Source organism: Lichenostomus cassidix, chromosome 5 (assembly GCF_008360975.1).
Source record: "Lichenostomus cassidix isolate B80296 chromosome 5, HeHo_3.0, whole genome shotgun sequence".
Classification (NCBI taxonomy): domain Eukaryota; kingdom Metazoa; phylum Chordata; class Aves; order Passeriformes; family Meliphagidae; genus Lichenostomus; species Lichenostomus cassidix.
The window spans coordinates 53,510,807-53,528,333 of NC_139486.1; the positions used below are offsets into that span (position 1 = coordinate 53,510,807).

Genomic DNA, 17,527 nt, shown 5'->3' on the forward strand with positions numbered 1-17,527 from the left:
AATTTACATTATAGTTAGAAGAAACAATTTATACAAAAGGCAAAACACAAAAAGAACTTTCTGCTTCTGTAATGCGTAATTTCTAACAGGTCTTAGCACTTACATTAAAATCACATTAAATTCGTATAAAAGATCTGCTGGTACAACAAAGCTGTACTCTGACAGGCTTTAGTTGCAGCTCACCTCTAAATTAGAGTGCCTACCCTCATTCAAATGTTGTATGTTATTAGAGTTCTCTGAACCAACATATACAGATAATACCATTCTTTGTTAATGTGTGGTGGAACAAGTCTAAAAATGAATTTGCAGAAGTATTTAAATTAGGGTGGTTGAAGTACAGTTGAGATTTTTGAACAATAAAATAGTTGTTCAAAAGTTGACGTCATACCACATTCATTATTTTCTTTTCACCTTCTGACTCACTGTAGCAATTTTGGAAGTTCGTATTCAAGCACAGAGTCATTTGGTTTCATTGTGCTTTGATTGGAGTTTTTTAGTTTGAGGGGGGTGGTTTGTTTGTATGTAGTTTTCTGTGTAGTGGGGTTTTTTGTGGTGATGGTTTTGTTTGAGGTTATTTTAATAAAACTCCTTTTTTTATGTTTAACTGCTTTCAAATAGAAGCAAGGAGCATGAAGCCAAAGATAGTACAACACAACTCCAGTTTTCCCCTTGGCCTTTTGATCATGAACAAAATCACAAAGTACCAGAAGCACAATTGGGATTTGCCTTTACAAAATTAAAGTTTTTTCCTAAGAATCAGGTAACACACATACTTCTAGATTTAGCTTATGTGAACACTCAAACGTTGTCACTCATGTTAGGAGCATTTGACACTTCTTTTATGATATCTGACTAATGCAACCAGCACAAAATAAGTGTCCTGACTGCATTTATGTCAATTGAACTACATTCTTTGGCCCAGTCTTATCAGAGATTTCTTCTTTTACCTGTTCAGTTAAGCCAAGACAGAAAAGTAATTAACCAGTCCTTTTATTCACCTAGAGCACCTGTATGTATATTATAAACTGATGCCATCCTTATCTCTCATATTCATAACTATCTAGCTCTAACTTGTGCTAATTAAGACATTGAGTAATGAGATTTCATTTTTTGTGTCTTAAGTTTAAAATCATAACTGCAAGAAAGTTATTAACCTAATAATAGCTTGGAAATATCTTCCCTGTCTTGCATATTCAGTATACTGTTCCTTTTACAGTCTTCCTATAAAACAAGCACTTGAAAACATATTTATTCTCCCTCTTCCAACAACTGAGCCAGAGGGTAATTGATTTTAAATGTCACTTCAAGGCTGAAAATAAGATGTCAACAATATGGGCACATCTACAGTGGCCCATCTGTACACACCAAAGGTTGCTCCTCACAGCCTAATCCAAAAACGAGCAGTGCAAACAGTTTAATGCACAAGCAAAGCTTTCAAGACACAACCCACCTAAGTGACAAAAATAATTTGTGACATACATAGTGGGGGAATATGTTCAACCTAATAAGCCTTGTTGAGAGATCAGTTTATTTACCCAGGCAGAATGCCCAACAAATATGACTGTACAGCTTCCAGTCTTGACCTGGCAAGTGTAGCCTGCCTGTGAAATTCCTGACTCAGGCCTTGCTAACTGGCATGTCTGTATCATGCTTCACTTTACGATGTAGATGAGCTCATCATCCCTTTTAGTTCTGTATGCCAAGATGAGGAGAAATTACTTTTCACTTTAAACCATAGCCATACAGCTTTTTCCTGGGGGAGCACAAGTATGATGCTTAATGTCCCATTTGCTTAGGAAATAAAATAATCCATGAGAGTCTAGTCTGGGGTTTTAGGTTTTGACAGCTTCAAAGTTTCAAATTATATACAGGATTTATAACTTAGGTCAGTCAGTGATTCTCCACTCAAGAACAGAATAAATTACTGAGGCAAAGACACTCAGAAGAGATCATCACAAAAATACAACTTTCCTTTACTACAGCAGCGCACGGGTTTAATTCTGTATTTTAAAATAACATTTAAATTTTTTAGTGTGTAATTGAATATTTTTAAAAGGCTATTCACCTGGATACACCTCATCTTCAACCTTCCATTTTTGATCCCGCATGCTGCACAGGTACTGAGATGTTGTTCTTGGGAAGCGATGGTAGGCAAGCCGGGAGTACTTCTCTCGAATGAGAAGAGCTTTCACCAGGCTCTTGGCAGCTTGTTCATAGTCATCAACTGTCACCTGGAAGGAAAACCTGGATAAATACTGACAAAAATAGCAGTTCTAGAAATAGACCAAATCTACACCAGTAACAAGGAGACTGAATTTCCAGAAATATAAGTGTATGGGGCTTAGCCATAAGGATCTTGCCCAAAGTGTCAGGAAGCCAGTGACAGAAGCAGAACCCAAATACAACATGCAAAACACACACAAATGTTTTTATCCTACCATATATTACCTATTTATTGAACATCTAATTATGTTTTATCCAATTTATTATTACAAAGAGTATAAAACAACCTGGCCTTGACTCTGTTTTACAAACCACTGTATTCACAAAGCAATTCAGCGTTTGTTGCAGAGAACCATCATATTTTTTTCACCCTCCAGATACAGAAAGTGGGAAAATAATGGTTTCTTACCCCTGCACAGTAGTCCCCACTAATTGAAACTCTCTGAAATTCTGGTACATCATATGGCACTTGGGCTGGCACAAAAGCACTTGGAAGAACTGGCGTTGCAGGAGACAGGACAGGATTGGCCGGTGGTGCTTTCCAGTCCTGAGATGGAATTTGTAATGACAAAGACTGGGATCTAATCATCTTGAAACTTTTCTTCCTATGAATTCATGGTATAAAACATAAAATAAGCCATAGTATAAAACACTTAATACACTGGAAAACTGATGACAGCAAAGGAATCACCCCCTAGGAAATTTTTCAAATGAAATCTGTCATACCACAGAAAAAAAAGTTAATCAGAAAGTACTTGTGCTCTTAGCTTTTCTCTATTGACATTTCACATTATATACCCTACATACAATTACACTTACCCTCCATGTGAATCCAATATGCCATAATTTATTTACCATCACTCTAAGATGCCCTAAGGTTTTTGTTTTGCTTCTTACAAATTCAGTGTCAGCAAGTCACTGTGCAGAAGGAAAACGATCACTGTGCTCACTTTTGTAAGAGTCAGTTCCTAGAGACTGACAGCATCAGAATTTGTGAAGGATCAGATAGAAACAAGTCGATGTCACATATGGAAATTGTTGTAAGCCAGCATGCTGTTACACACACTTATTCTTCCCAAAACTTGCAAGACTTAAAAATCATCTAGTTGCCAGACAAGACTGTGCAACAAAGTTTCACATACAGTCATTCAGTTAAACTTGTAAGGAAAAGGAGCAGCACCTAGTTATTCCTTAGGCAGTATTTGACAAGACTTGAGCAGAAGGCTGATGTTGGTTATCAGAGTGATAACACAGTGTGGCTTTGATAAGGAGTCCGTTCCTCCCCACAAGAGGAACCAACCTAAATTTTTAAATTTTGCCTTTTCTCATCAAAGCTGGGATAGATGTGCACTTCAGATAAACCAGCTAAAAAAGAATGCTGTCTTTCCCAGTGAAGTAATTGTAATACATGAAGTGTGGTTTTTGGAATGTCTCAAAAGATTTAATTCATTTTCCTTACTCAGTTTAAATGTGCCTAAATGTATTTTAAATATTCATATAATATATAAATATCATGTTACAAACTGCCTATGATACTGGTTTGTTTTGCACTGTGGAAATAGTCCCCGAATTTTTTAATTAGATACCAAAACCTTAAAATGTTAGTAAGAACCACTAACAAAGAAAAAGGAACACTGAAACATTCTCTGGAAGCTGCACATTACTGCTGTGGTATTCTTAAGAATAAGAACATGTAGTGCTGGTACAATTAGCACCCAAATTTCATCCTCTCGAGTACTTGTAGCCACCTTGGAAATCAGCATGAACTGCAACTGGAAACAGCACAAGTTGTACTTGTGTCACTGTCCCTGAAGTACACTGCAGTCCTGCAGGACAGGGACAGGGATGAACACTTGTTCTGTTCCCACATGTAAACAAACCTATAATACCCCACTTCCCGCACTTAAACTTGTACAAAACCTGAGTTTGTTTGACAGAATGTATTTCTGTGAGACAAATTTCCCAAATTAGAAGGGAAACTTCCTATTCAGGAGGAAAGATATACCAAACATTTGCTTGACTGGAAACATCTGGTTTTCCCTTCTGTGCCTGTTTATATCTAAGAACATGCCAACTGGGAAACCCACTTGCACAATTCCAAACCAAAAGCCTGTATCATCAGTGAGTCATACCTTAATTTAACTAAATTGACTCTTCCCCCTTCTGTTCCAGAAACATGATTCCAAGTGTTGCCCAACTGCCTGTCTGCAGCTAACCAGGTACATGTGTTTAGCTATCACTTTCAAAGGCTTTCTTGTCTGCCTGCTTTTTGAAGAGTCTGTACACGTCCAACCCATTTGGTGTCAGGCTGCTGCTGAGCTCATGTGACTCTAGAAACAGCCCAGCAGCCCTGTGAAGGCAAGACACTGGAACAGCCTGACATCAGGGGAAGGCTGCCTGTCTCACAGAAATAAATCACAAACCAAAGCAAGTTTGGCTTCATTACAGCCATGGCTAAAACAAAGGTAGAATGCTTTTTTTTTTTTTTTTAACAGGCACTTTTATGGCTGACTGTGGTTAGACTTTATCTCTGCAAGTAAAGGAAACCTACAAATAACCTCATTATGCCAATACCACTTTTCACCTTACCTCTTGATCTTAAATATAAATTCTTTGCTTTCATCTATTTTTGCAGAGACTAAAAGAAGTATCATGCCACTGTCATATTCTCTGTATTAAAATTTTCTGTTTCTCTAAATGAAACTAGAAAAAGGGAGGCAAGTGTCTTTGTTTCTCTTTCTGACTCTTCTTACCTTAAACAGTCTCAGGTTGTGTTCATTTCTACCCAGCTACACTGTTTGTTAAACTTGCATAAGCAATATCTGTGCTATTGTTGGGAACACAGCTGAGAAAACCTCACCAATCCAAGCTCCCATCCCACACCTCCTGCACAGGACAGAAGGACACCACATAGGTGGCCCTGGTACCTGCTGTTGACCTTTCTCCTGCAGTAGTAAGAGGCAGAATGCTGTTTGCCAGGCATTTCAATATTGACTCAAACTCATTTAAAAAAACATTTTCCACTAAGAAAGCAACTTCAGAACAAACCTTTTAGCTGTTTCCACTGACTGCTGTTCTGCCAGCTCCTTCTGCAGCTCCCTTTCCTTGGCCTCTGTCTGCCCAATAGGGCAGTCTTCAGGCACAGTGAAGAGTGACAACGCATCTTTGCTGTCTTCTTCTCGCAGGACTTTGGCAAACACCTTCTCTGCCAGGAGCCGCACGTGCTCATCAACCTCCGAAATGTTCAGCTTGGGGAACTGCCGGGGCATCTCGGCTGATGAGGAACACAGTTGATAAAGTTAGAGCTACAGGAAGAGGGAAGATATGCAAGAGGCTGGGGGTTTTTCCATGGTATGCCTATCAAAATTCAGAGCTTGGAGCAAAAGCAGAATAAAGTAGAACAGCTCTGCAGAATTTAAACTAGCATGCAGTACACAAGAACCACAGAGCAGCTCTACTTTTGGAGCCATGCTAATTTGTGCATCAGGAACTTCTTGGTATACCCACAAAAATTCCTAAGCAATTTGTGCAGATTTACCAGTGAATTCCACTTACTTGCACAAACAGACAATTATCTGTGATACAATGGATACTCAGCTGTGTGTCTTTGCACTGAGCCTGGAAATCACAATCACTCAGTTGCTTGCCTTCTTTCTTGCTCAGTGACTTCAAACCAACAGCCAAGTTAGAAAAGAAGGTTGTACATTTCCACCTCACCCCATCCCTTCCACAAATTAGAAAGTCCTGGAACTGCTGTGAAGTAAAGTAATTGCACAACAAGAGCAAAGATGGTATAGTTAACTTAGTGACTCTTTTTTCCATTTGTTTTCAGTAGTTTACATCATAATTTTGAATATATGTGGAAAGCAAATAGGTTATGGACTTTCATTTTTACTTGGCATTTAAACTTTTTTTTTAAATGCTTTATGTTTTAGATTTTTATGTAGCTAGCCTTTCATCATAAAATATTTCCATTTTGTTCCATCATCACTACTAAAGCCCCATTTTATTATTTCTCCTGTAGTTTCCTGGCTTTACTTTTATCTCATTTTCATACAATCCAGAATGTGCATTTTAGAGTAACTGGCAGCATTCCAGAGGGAAAAAACACTGTGCTGATAAGCTACTGACCAGCATTATTTGTTGTGTACTATAAAGCCTTCTGAATGCCTTCAGTATGATGGAGTTTGTAACAAATAAGATTAAATTCTTATTACATAAGTTAAAAATAGCCGCAAACATGTCACAACAAACGGATCCAAGCACTGTCAGAGGTTAAAATCTGAGTCCAAAATTGGCATTTCAGAATGCTTTTTGGCTAGAAAAAATGCAAACATATTTTGTGAGATAGTATTCATTTCAATAACGACATATCCTGGAAGTCAGCATGGCGTATGGCAGTTTTTTATCACTCCAGGCACAACTTATCAGGGCCCCCATGACAATTTTTCTGTAGGCATGCTGCAGGTTTCACATGTTGATATGTGATCCTTTTGATATGTGATCCTGTTGTTTTCAGCCTAAAAGGCCCTAATTAATGTCTGCCTGTTTTCACAGTTGTTTTGAGAATATTTTTGCTTTTATTCTAAAAGCAAATACAGTATGAAAAGGCGAAAGGGGTAAAACTGGACCATAAGGTGGCAATTTAATGTTCCCCTACATTACTTTGCATTCTTATTTTATAAGAACCCGTTCATATCAGAGTAGAAAAGCATCTCTGGTTTTAAAGAACTGTGGATCTTGACTGTGCTGTTTTCTGCCTGGAGAGTATTTGTTTTGCAATTACTATTAAGTCTTCATAAAATCAAGTACAACTATATAAGAAACTTAAAAATACATACATGTTTAGCTGAATAATTCAGTGACGATGCACTACCATGTCTTAGTAGCATCCAAACTTAGGTTTGGTTTCTCAATTTCAGCCCTCGAGGAAGTCATGGGAGTCTGTTCCTGACCTCGACGAACACAGTTGTCAGCAGCAGTGCCTGCCACACACAGAGCTGCCAGCAGCAAGGGCCTTTTGGGCCACTTTGACCAGGCAAAAACTCTCTTTATACTTATTCAACTACAGTAAAAGTGCTAGGAATACTAGTACAATGTGAAAAAATAAAAATCAGCAACTAAATTATTTTCAGCACTAATATAAAAAAAAAATTGATTGAATGTTTATCATTGGTTGAGCATATTACTAGTTTAAATGAACTTTTTCCCAGAGAATTGTGATCAGAAACAGAAATGCAATAGGAAATACACTGCATGAGAAACCATGCTGTATCTTAAATCCTCACAATAAGATAGTGAAGAGACAGAAAGTATAGATATAAGTACAATCCTATACTGACACCAAAGTTTTTTACTTTCTTACAGTACCCCAGCTCACGTTCTCCCCTCAAGCATGTGAGGCTGAGGCACAGAACAGTTTAAAATGTAGGTTCACCCACATCACTGCCAGCTCATGGCACCGAAATGAGCCTAATAGACCTAAAACAGTCATGAGGAACCTCATGCAATACTTGTGCAAGCTGTGCCATCCTGAACTGGAAGAGGCTCTTGTATCCAGTATCCTTCTATAGAAGTGCTGTCCTTTGCCCAAGGTGAGCGACTAGACATTGTAATGGGATGGGGAAGGGTATGAATGCCACCCAGTAAATGCTCTTTTCCTAAACATCTCGGTCTCACATAAAAGCTGCTTTGGTTGCTCTTTACGTCTGCACCTTTGCAGAAGAAAAGAAATCTATTTCTCTTGAAACATGCGGCATTAAAAAAAACCCCAAAAAATTGAACGATTACTTAAAAAGCAATTATCGATCAGGTATTTAATGGTCTTGAATCTATATGGAGCACATGCCATGAAAAGCAGAGCCGCCTCCGAGCTCCGCGGATGCTCGGGCGGCAGCGCCGCATCCCAGGGCGGCGAGCAGGTGGGGCCGCGGGCGCTGCCGCCGCAGGAGCCCCGCACGGCTCCGGCCCAAGGTCACCGCCGGCGCCCCGGGCCAGCCCGGCGCGGCACTTACCGAGCGCCCCGGGGAGAGCCATGCCGGGGCAGGGCCGGGCCGCCGCCGGCCGGAGAGACGCTGCCCGGAGCCGCCGGCAGAGGAGGCGGCGGGGGGAGGAGCCGCTCCCGCTAGCCGCCGCCGCTCCCCGCTGCCGCATCCACCCGCCGGCCGCCCGGTACCGCAGTGCCGCGCCGCCCCTGCCCGGCCCTTTATGGCCCGCGGGCGGAGGAGCCCGCTCGCCGCGCCCCCGGCCCCCCCGGCTGTCCCCGGGGCGGCTGCATCGCGGCCGGGGCGGCTCCGCGGCGGGCGGGGGTCTCAGCCCGCGGGCCGGGGGGGCTGCCGTGTCCTGCCCTGCCGTGCCCCGCCGTGCCCCGCCCCGGCGCGGGGGGCGAGCGGCGGGCGGCGCGCTGTCCGTACCTCTGTGAGGGCTGGCGCTGTCGCTGCGGGTCGCGCCGCTGCTGCCGCCGGCTGTACCTGTGGCGGGGCGCGGGCGGAGCCTCCCCCGCGGGGCCGCGGCCTCAGCGGCAGCCGAGCGGCAAGGAAAGCGTGGCCCCTTCCCTTTTCCCTTCCCCTTCGGCGGCTTGAAGGCAGAAGTCGGGCCGTCACATGGCCCCCGGCCGGCGCGGCAGGGAGGGAGGGAGGGAAGGAGGCCGGCCCGCCTGGATTCGCCTCAGCGGTGCCGCCTTCCCGGGCGCCTCGTTCAAAACTCCTCGGAGAGCGCTTTAGCGTAAGAAACTTTGGTTCGAGAGCAGAAAGTCGTGAGGGCAGTGCAGAATGACAGCCGGTAAGTGTGCTAGCAGTGTGTCCTACCACAAATGTTACCAGCAGTCTGCCCTTCCGTGTAGCAGCACCGTCCAGGTGCTCGTCTGTATTAAAAAATAAACAAACAAAACCTCAAATTTTCCGGCTGTATAGGCCAAGGCAAATAACTGAAGCTCAAACCCAGCGTGACTCAGCAGGAATGAGGATATTAACGTGTAAAATAATTTGACCTTATTTTGAGAGATTCCAGGCCCTGGAGCTAAAAGTTCTAAGGGCGTTTTTGGTAAGTTTGGGTTACAATACTTGAAGTCTAACCTGAAGACAGTTAGATATGAAAGAATCTGTACAATGCAGGGAAGCACTGGGAATGCAGTGAGCAAAGGTAGTTGGTGTAAAAAGACGGGCAGAGTTAAATACAGATGTCCCAAAACGTGAGGGATCAGGTAGTTCTGGGGTAGTTCTGCGTCCCCCCAGCCTGGTAGGCATAGAAATGCTCCATTCATAAACCTCAGGGGATTCTGGCTTCGGATACTCCATTACTTCACAGAGCTGGTGAAGAAATGAAAGTGAAAAGAAAGGAGTTGTCCATCCCAAATCCGAGTTGCAAAGAGGACCGGATATTTTGACTCTTAGACAAATGTCAGCACATTCAAGCTCGTGTGGTCATAAAAAAGGCTAAGAATTATGGCCACAGCTGTTGTATGAGACATGTACCAATCCAAAGCATTCCAAAATGAGTCAGCCATAATAAAAAAATATATATTTAAAAACAATATTAACACTACAAAAATAGTCATTGTTTCTCAGCTTGGAAAAAGACTTACACTGTGTGTACGTGCTTTTCCCACAGTAACTCTGAATGTCTTCATCAGCTGCTGCTGGCAACACCCTGACAAGATATCTGCCACCCAGAAAACCACATACTGTAAGTGTCTGTACTTCTGACTCACAGCTGCCCTGCCCATTTGATATGTGACTAAAGCACACCTGTTGCTGCTGGCCATTCCCTACACCCCTTGATTCCTGATCTGTTAGAGCTGCTTCATCTCTTTCTCCCAGCCACCTGTCTGAACTTGCCCAAACGTGCCTGCTATCACAGCAGTTTGCCCGGAAATTTAAACTTGGTGTCCATCAAATCATAATTGTGCCCTGCCTGCTGGATTCAGGTATCTCATGGCCTCTTGGTTTCCTCTTCTCAGCTTGGCACATGAGTGTTGCCTCTGCACTTGATTTAATCTCTTGTGTGGGATGCAAGAGCCTGGCAGAGTTCCCTGCTGTGCTGACGTTGTGCTAACCGCAGTAAAAGAATAACGGTCTCAAAGAGAACTGCATTTCGCAGCTTTCTTACGTGCAGTCGGGCAGCTCCGTGTGCCCCGAGTGAGGAGAGCATTGCAATGTGAGCTCACGTGTTAGCAAAGCCAGAGAATTCACACAGAAAGGAGACCTTAAAAATGCCTTAACACAGAAAAAGCTTCTATGAGTACTGAAGTACAAATCCATAAGGGCATAGGACACTTGTTGTAGGTGACCATGAGTATTTAAGTAAGCTTTCGTTTCATAGCATGTTGGAAAGCTTTAAAGGCAAACTGAGATCATAGCTTAGTAAATGCATCTAGAGCAATTGAAGCATTAAGAAAATACTATTGCAAGATATGTAATAAGAGCAGGATGGATTGTAAGGATAGGGTAATGGTAATAAATTGACAAGCAAATGCTTCAAGTCCTCTCGCATTTTGCAGAAGCAATTACTATGGTTAGTTACTTAAGAGCATACATTTGACTGCTGAGTCTAGTTTCCTGTCTCATCTCTGCTCTCATAATGAACAATTCACATGTATCCTTGGGGAATGGAAATAACACTGAGCTGACAGTGAAACAGCATGTTTTCAGCACAGATGTTGTTGTGCTCTTCCATTGTCACCTACAAAACATAAACCACTGAACCTTAGAACACCTCAATGATGCCAGTCAGCACCTTGTCTGCCCCATGAGGAGCCTGTCTGCCAGTCCTGTTTGTAGGTAGGTTATACTTTCATACACCACACAGAGAAAGTAGTGAAGTGTCTCCAGAGTTATTTTAAATGTTGGGATTGCCATTGTAAAATGTCAGTATTCTCTGAAGCCACCTGGATGTCAGTGCATTTCTTTTGTGTAGCAAGCACTAGTTTTCTCAGGTAAATTTTGCACTGTGTAAAAATGTATTTATTTTCATCTTTTTAATCTTGCCATACAAGAAAAAAATTGTTCACTCCCTTTTACCAAGTTACTGCTGATTCACATTTATTTATATCCTTTTTCAAAAATATCTGTATTTCTGTTACGTCTTCAACTTGCTTTAAGTCTTGTTTTAGAGACTGCCCTTTTGGTGGCAGTAGTAAACTCATGATTATTTCAGTGCACATGGTATTTGACTGCTTGTTTGCAGTCAGTCTATTTTAACAAGAGGAAATGCAATAATAGTTTTAAATGTCAACATTTACAGAGGAATGGAACAAAATAATAAAACCCCCCTAAATATACAACTGTATTATTAAAAATTATTTTTAGAAACAGACAAATCTTGTCTGGGAGATGATTACTGCTGGAATGCATATTCATCAAAATGGTCTCTCATTTTCACTTGTAATTGTTTCAGCTGTTGTAAGAGACTGCTCTCATTTGAGCAGTGCCTTAAAAGCTAATGGAGTTTGTATTCATTTTGTAAATAGATTCATACAACTGCCTGTGGTATTGATAACAACAAAATAACTAATGGATCAAATGAAATATTTCAATCTATAATGTACCCATTAGTGGCACCCAAGTGATATTAGACTTAGGACTTGCTTTTCTGATCTTCAGTCAGTTCAGTTAATGATGTGCTTGGCACTCATGCATTTACTTACTGAAGACTTACTGATATTCCAACAGAAAAAAAACCCCACAGTTAAATGGAGTTATCTCCAAAAGCCAGAGGGGAGGTTTGTGCCAAATGTGAAATGCAGTTGAATCATGTTATCAAAAACTTCACTATAAAGGAAGAATGATTCAATTTTTAAACAAAATAATACAGAAAACTGTAAAAATTCAAAATGAGAGAAAATTGCTCCACTGAATGATTGAAATTATACAAAGCAAATCATATCTGTCTGCTTTATAAAGTCAACAAATCAAAAAGCATCATCTTTCTTATCCACTGCTTTTCAAAAAGCCAGTAGAAATTAATTGGGCATATGAGTATTCAGTCCTGTAATTGAATTAGAGCAGTTAAGAACTCTTGGTACAGATGATTTGGTCTTGCTCACTATTGAGTTAAAGAGGAATTTGTAAAGCTAGAAGTTTGGTTCCTATTGTAAATACAAGCAGCAAATTTTCTGTTTTGGAGATTGTTCAAGGCCATTCCAGAAAGTGGGATGTGAGATGAGAACTAGGAGGAAAAAATTTGATTAGACCAAGCTTTTCATAAATTCCATCTTGAGTAGCTGGAATATGTACATACAAGATATTACTAGGCTTATATAAAATGGAAAATGTTTTTAAAGCTTCACACTGACATTAGAACTCAGAGTAGATGTGGAATGCAATTTCTTGGGTTTTTCAGTCAAGTGACATTCTCCCTTCTCAAAGGATACCTATGAGTATAATTGTCCTGTAGTATATTCTTATAAAATAAAATACATAGAGTATGCAAATATAAACCAGTTTGTTTAAAACCAGAAATGGAAGTGAGACCCATAAAAATTGGAAAAAGGATATGATTGTTCAGCCACTGCTTTAAAAATAAACTGGGGAAATACCTGTATAGTGCTGAGAACTGCAGTCTGAAACAACATAAAAGAAGTTTACCATGAGTTTATAAATAGACTATACTGTAATACTTTGTTGCACAAGAAAAGTTTACAAGCAAGATGGGGCTTTTTGTTGTTTGGAATTTTAAGTCATCATTTGGGTATTTGGAAAGATTTCTTTCCAGCCACTTGGTGAATTCTTTGCTGGCATCTGCCAACTGCCTTTGTCCCAACAGCCATATAAAATGCTGGTTTAAAACCAGTGTGTTTCAAACCTCCTTAGCTTGGACTTTGCAAGTAGTAACCACAGACGGAAGACTACCTCTCTCTGATTTGATACATAATTTATCTGAAATTCTGGAACTGTTCAAAGGAGGAGAGATCTGACTGCATTAGACAAACCTGTATGTGTAGCTGAATGACCTTAAATCTGATCTATAAAACAGAGAATTTTCTGGAAGTTGCAATTCGAGTCTATTACGTGCAATGTAGTAGAAATAGTTTTTAACCACAACTGTGATGTACCATGCTCTTTTACTCAACTTTGTTTTAAGAGGAATTTTATTTGCTCGGAATGCACATAAAATAAAATATTCAGCAAGCAACAGCCTAATAAATTAGACACTGCCAGCACATGATAAATAATGAAACAGTGTAATTACAGTTCACAGAGGGGAACTCCGTGGTCTATTTTGGAAACCCCTAACATAAAAATATTCTAAATTAGGTGATTTCTGCAAAAATCTGTACTGGAATCTAACCTTTATGTTTAGAATTAGTTCATGTATTATGTTTGTAGGGAAATGCAAATAGTTCTGTTAAGTGCTACTCAGTTCTGCATTTGTATTATTAATGGCCATTATGTTTTCTGTAATCATTTGTGATAAGGGTTTGCATCTGGGTTCTTTGGCCTTTACATCGGAAGTTTCCTTCCCAAATAATAGGTATCTGTGGGATGCAGATGGAGCACATAACTGCCCAGGAACTGGGAAATGCAAGATACAGTTCAGACATGACTTTACACAAAGGTCACATATCCTTAAATAACCCCTGGGCTAGGTGGTGTTGAACTTGTATCCTTAAGTAAACTCTGGACTAGGTGTTGCTGAACTGCAGCTTTTCCTGTCCCCAAAATATCCCCCATCTTCTCTTTGTTTCACAAGTGTATTTTCCAAGTCTCTCCTTTCACAAGTGTCAGTGAAACTCTGCAGCCTCCAACCTGGGAGTTCAATCACTTACTGCTCAAATAAACCTTCTCTATGTGTAATCTCCTTGTGTAGTGCTAAGCAGGCAGAGTTGGCAAGAAATCCAACAGAAAATTTTCTTATTCTTGTGTAGAAACTTAAATTGTCAGCAGGGAGTGGGCATCAGTTTATTATTTTCATGCAATCTGTCTATGTAAAATCCCTATGGCCAGGCCTGTGTTGTACTTATGTTTTCACTGTTTGGGTGGTAGGACGTTGGAATGGGCTGCCCAGGGAGGTGACGGAGTCACCATGCCTGGAGGTGTTCAAGGTGTGCCTGGAGCTGGAGCTGGGTGATGTGTGTTAGTGGCTTAGAGGTTCCAGTGGCAGTGCTGGCTTGGTGGGGAATTGGATGATCCTGAAGGTCTCCTCCAAACTTGATGCTTCCATGATTCCGTATGAAAAACAACTTACAAAGCCCCTGCCTCTTTCATGAAGCCCGCCTAAGCTATCAGGTATGTGAATCTGCAGCCTGTGGCATCTCCCATCTCTATTTTCATTTGTTTCCTTCAGGCAGAAGCAGCGCGTTTCCTTTGCGGCGGGGCGGCTGGCGGGGCGGGCAGTGCCGAGTGCGCTCCTCTCCGCTCCCCTGCGCCGCTGCCACCTCCCCTCCCCTCCCCGCTCCGGGCCGGGGTTGGGGTTATGTAAAGAGCCGAGTTACGCAAGGAATGCAGATTTCCCCTTACGTAACCTCCCGCCCCTGTCGGAGCTTTCCCTCGTCGTGCCGCCGCTGCCTGTACATTAACGGAGGGAAAAGCGGTGCTGGCGGTATTAGGGGATATCTCTCTCTCTATGGCTCCGAAGTGACCTGTTTGCTGCGGTGGTTCTTTCTACTCGGGCAGTTTTGTGAAATTCCTGCCTCTTCCTTAACCTGCAGGACATTCCCTTCCGTTAAAATAAGCAGCACACATACCTAAGTCATATTTGTGCCGTTTTCTGGGTCTAGGAAAGATTGTACTGATGAAAAGTTAATCCAGTGTGGACAAAGGGAAATGACAAAATTCTGAGTACCTCAAGCTCTATGTTTCAGCTGCTACCACAACTAAAGGACCTGATTCTGATGCCTGTGTCCAAAGAGAGATTTCCAAGTCACTCAAGGGTCAACAGGGCTAGAAAAAGACCCCCATAACTCAGAACTCTGTCTCTAGCAGATATTAGGGAAGATCCTGGAGGCAGTGGGGCCTGTTGCTGTTTGCTTGTCCTCTCATGTGCAGGCAGAGCATCATCAGGTGGTGTGCATTTGGAATACTTTCATGGAGCAGTAGATTCTGTTGGGGCTTCTGTGCTTGATGACTTACTCAGTTTCCTCTATACTAATTTCTGATCCTTCAACTTTACACACCTTTCCTTTTAGATTTAGCGACCCTGATAAGTTAGGGTAGCTGATTTGTTTGGGGGGTTTTTGGTTGGTTGGTTGATTTTATATTGGTTTGGGGTTTCTTTCCCTTTTTCCTTAGGCTTTTTTCTCCATGGACAATCCTTGAATTCCATGGACACCTTGAAGGATTGGTGTAAAGGAGTGCTCTGCTCAGGGCTTTGCCCTGGTTATCTACTTGGACATTTTTGACCATACACCTTCATACCCCTTTCCTTTTTCATTTGTCCCTAAAGCCCACAATCTGTGGGGAGGGTCTCTGTACGTAATAAGCTCTTCACTAGATCATGTAGCTGAAAAGAAGGGATTTCCACTGGCAGCAGCTCCAACATGGACAAATCTCTTTGAGTCTCAGGTAGCCAATAGAGACTGGAGCAGATGGCAGAAAGTATGAAATGGAAGGTGACCTGCTGGATTAGTCAGTGTTTGAGTGGCTTACTCCTGTCATCTCCTGTACAATCCAGTGGGCATAAGCTGATAGTGGGGAAACAGCCAGTCTTCTCACATCTAGACTAAAGTGGAAGAAAAAAGGAGGCGTTGAACTCAATGCCTGCCTTTCCTGATATTTCGTTCCTGAATTTTAACAACCTTTAGTTTACAAAACAGAACGTCAGAGGAATCTAGAACTTAAATGAGTAGATAATTAAAAAATAAACCAGCGTATTGGTATTCCTTCAACTTTGTTTTTTTTCTGTTCAATTTAGTTTTTCTTCAAAAGTAATCTAAATGAAGTATAAATTTGAAACATATATATATGTGCTATCCCAAAACAGTGGGGAAAGGTAAATTTGCTGTATGCAAACATTCATTCAGTATTCTGGTACTAAAACTGGATATTTGCTAAAAGAGCAAGAGTGAACTTCATATGTACTCTATCTCTTTGCTTTTCCAGATATGGTTTAACAATTCATAATGTACTGAATCTATTCAGGGATAATCCTTCGGGATAACTTCTCAGCATTTTGCAGGGCAGTAGGAAGGAATGGATGTTTCTATGACTTTTCCTTCTGCCAGTGGGACACAGATGTGTGCAAAAGGTTGGAAGAGCATGTCAACAGATTAAAACCACTGCTGCCAACTTCCTCCATGCAAGGGGCCAAAATCCATAGCCTTCATTATCCATCCTTAAGCACCACACAGGCATCTTGTGGACACAATTAACTGAAAATTCAGTATAGTACAGTGGAGAAACTGAAGGCCTTTTTGCCCCTTGCACTGGCTATCAGTTGGTCAAAGGATGAAGGCAATTTTTTTCTTCTTTTTTTTTTTCCTTTGTGGTATCTGTGACTGTCAATGGAACACAGCTCGGAATGGTATTGAGTTTTCAAAACTCCGTGCAAGCTTGGGAAATGCTGCATTTAAAAAGCCAATAGAGCCATCTAGTGTTTAAAATTTACAGTTCCGTGGTTTTTGGACTTGTGTGTGCAAGAGCAACATCTAGGTATTAACAGTCGGAGAGGGAAAACAGCTCATAGTGTTTCCATGTTAATCCCTGAGAGCTCTGGATTCTTACAAGATGTACAGTTGTGGGTGCCAGAACTGACAGTGTTAAATTGTATGTGGAGATTTCTATTACTTCACTAGAGATACCCAGGACTAGACCAAAAGTTTTTCTGATGTTTATCCTCAGCCACTTTCATATTATAATTTTCAGGTACGTTTTCATTTCTGCTTGGCATTTATGTCCTTCCAATACCTGTGCTGCTCCCTTGCCTGAAGCTACAGGGCATGAACTTAATCAGTTGTTTTCTGTAGCATGACCTTCCTTCTGTGAACTGTCCTGACAGGCTGGCAAATCAAACCTGATGCAGTGCTCTGGAGTTGGTCAAAAAGCTGGGAAGAAGCCACGTTGCACATTTTATGCTTTTTTCCTCAAAATCCTGCAGCAAGCTTCAGTGGCTGTTACCTCCCCACCACCAGCATGCATGACATGCAGACAATTTACACTGATTCTTTTTCTCTTGCTGAGCTCAGATGTAATTGCTCAACATTTGTCATCCACAGTCATTTTCCCCTGTTACATGTTGACATTGTTGTTTTCTGCATCTATGGATAATTTCTGGAGACAAAGAAACATGATTTTTGTAGTTAGTATTTAAATAATTGGGATGGCTTTATTCTCCTAATGTAACCCAGGAAGGTGAGTGCAGATCAACTACC

General features: G+C 41.4%; 1 protein-coding gene and 1 long non-coding RNA gene across 2 annotated transcripts in view; one reads left to right on the top strand and one right to left on the bottom strand.

Annotated features, from left to right (window-relative positions):
• The window catches only part of AMPD3 (adenosine monophosphate deaminase 3), a 33,339-nt gene extending 24,817 nt beyond the window's left edge, over positions 1 to 8,522 (bottom strand). Inside the window, exons 1-4 of the mRNA XM_085063125.1 lie at positions 8,238 to 8,522; positions 5,272 to 5,497; positions 2,633 to 2,828; positions 2,066 to 2,231 (exon numbers count right to left, since the gene is read on the bottom strand). Coding sequence (XP_084919251.1) covers positions 2,066 to 2,231; positions 2,633 to 2,828; positions 5,272 to 5,497; positions 8,238 to 8,376 — 727 coding nt within the window. The 5' untranslated portion in view covers positions 8,377 to 8,522. The remainder of the gene's footprint in view (positions 1 to 2,065; positions 2,232 to 2,632; positions 2,829 to 5,271; positions 5,498 to 8,237) is intronic.
• Positions 5,447 to 13,442, top strand: LOC146436672 (uncharacterized). The gene is made up of 3 exons (XR_014852749.1): positions 5,447 to 5,574; positions 7,591 to 7,817; positions 9,832 to 13,442. It is a non-coding gene; the product is annotated as an uncharacterized LOC146436672 (long non-coding RNA).
• The last annotated feature ends 4,085 nt before the right edge of the window (positions 13,443 to 17,527 follow it).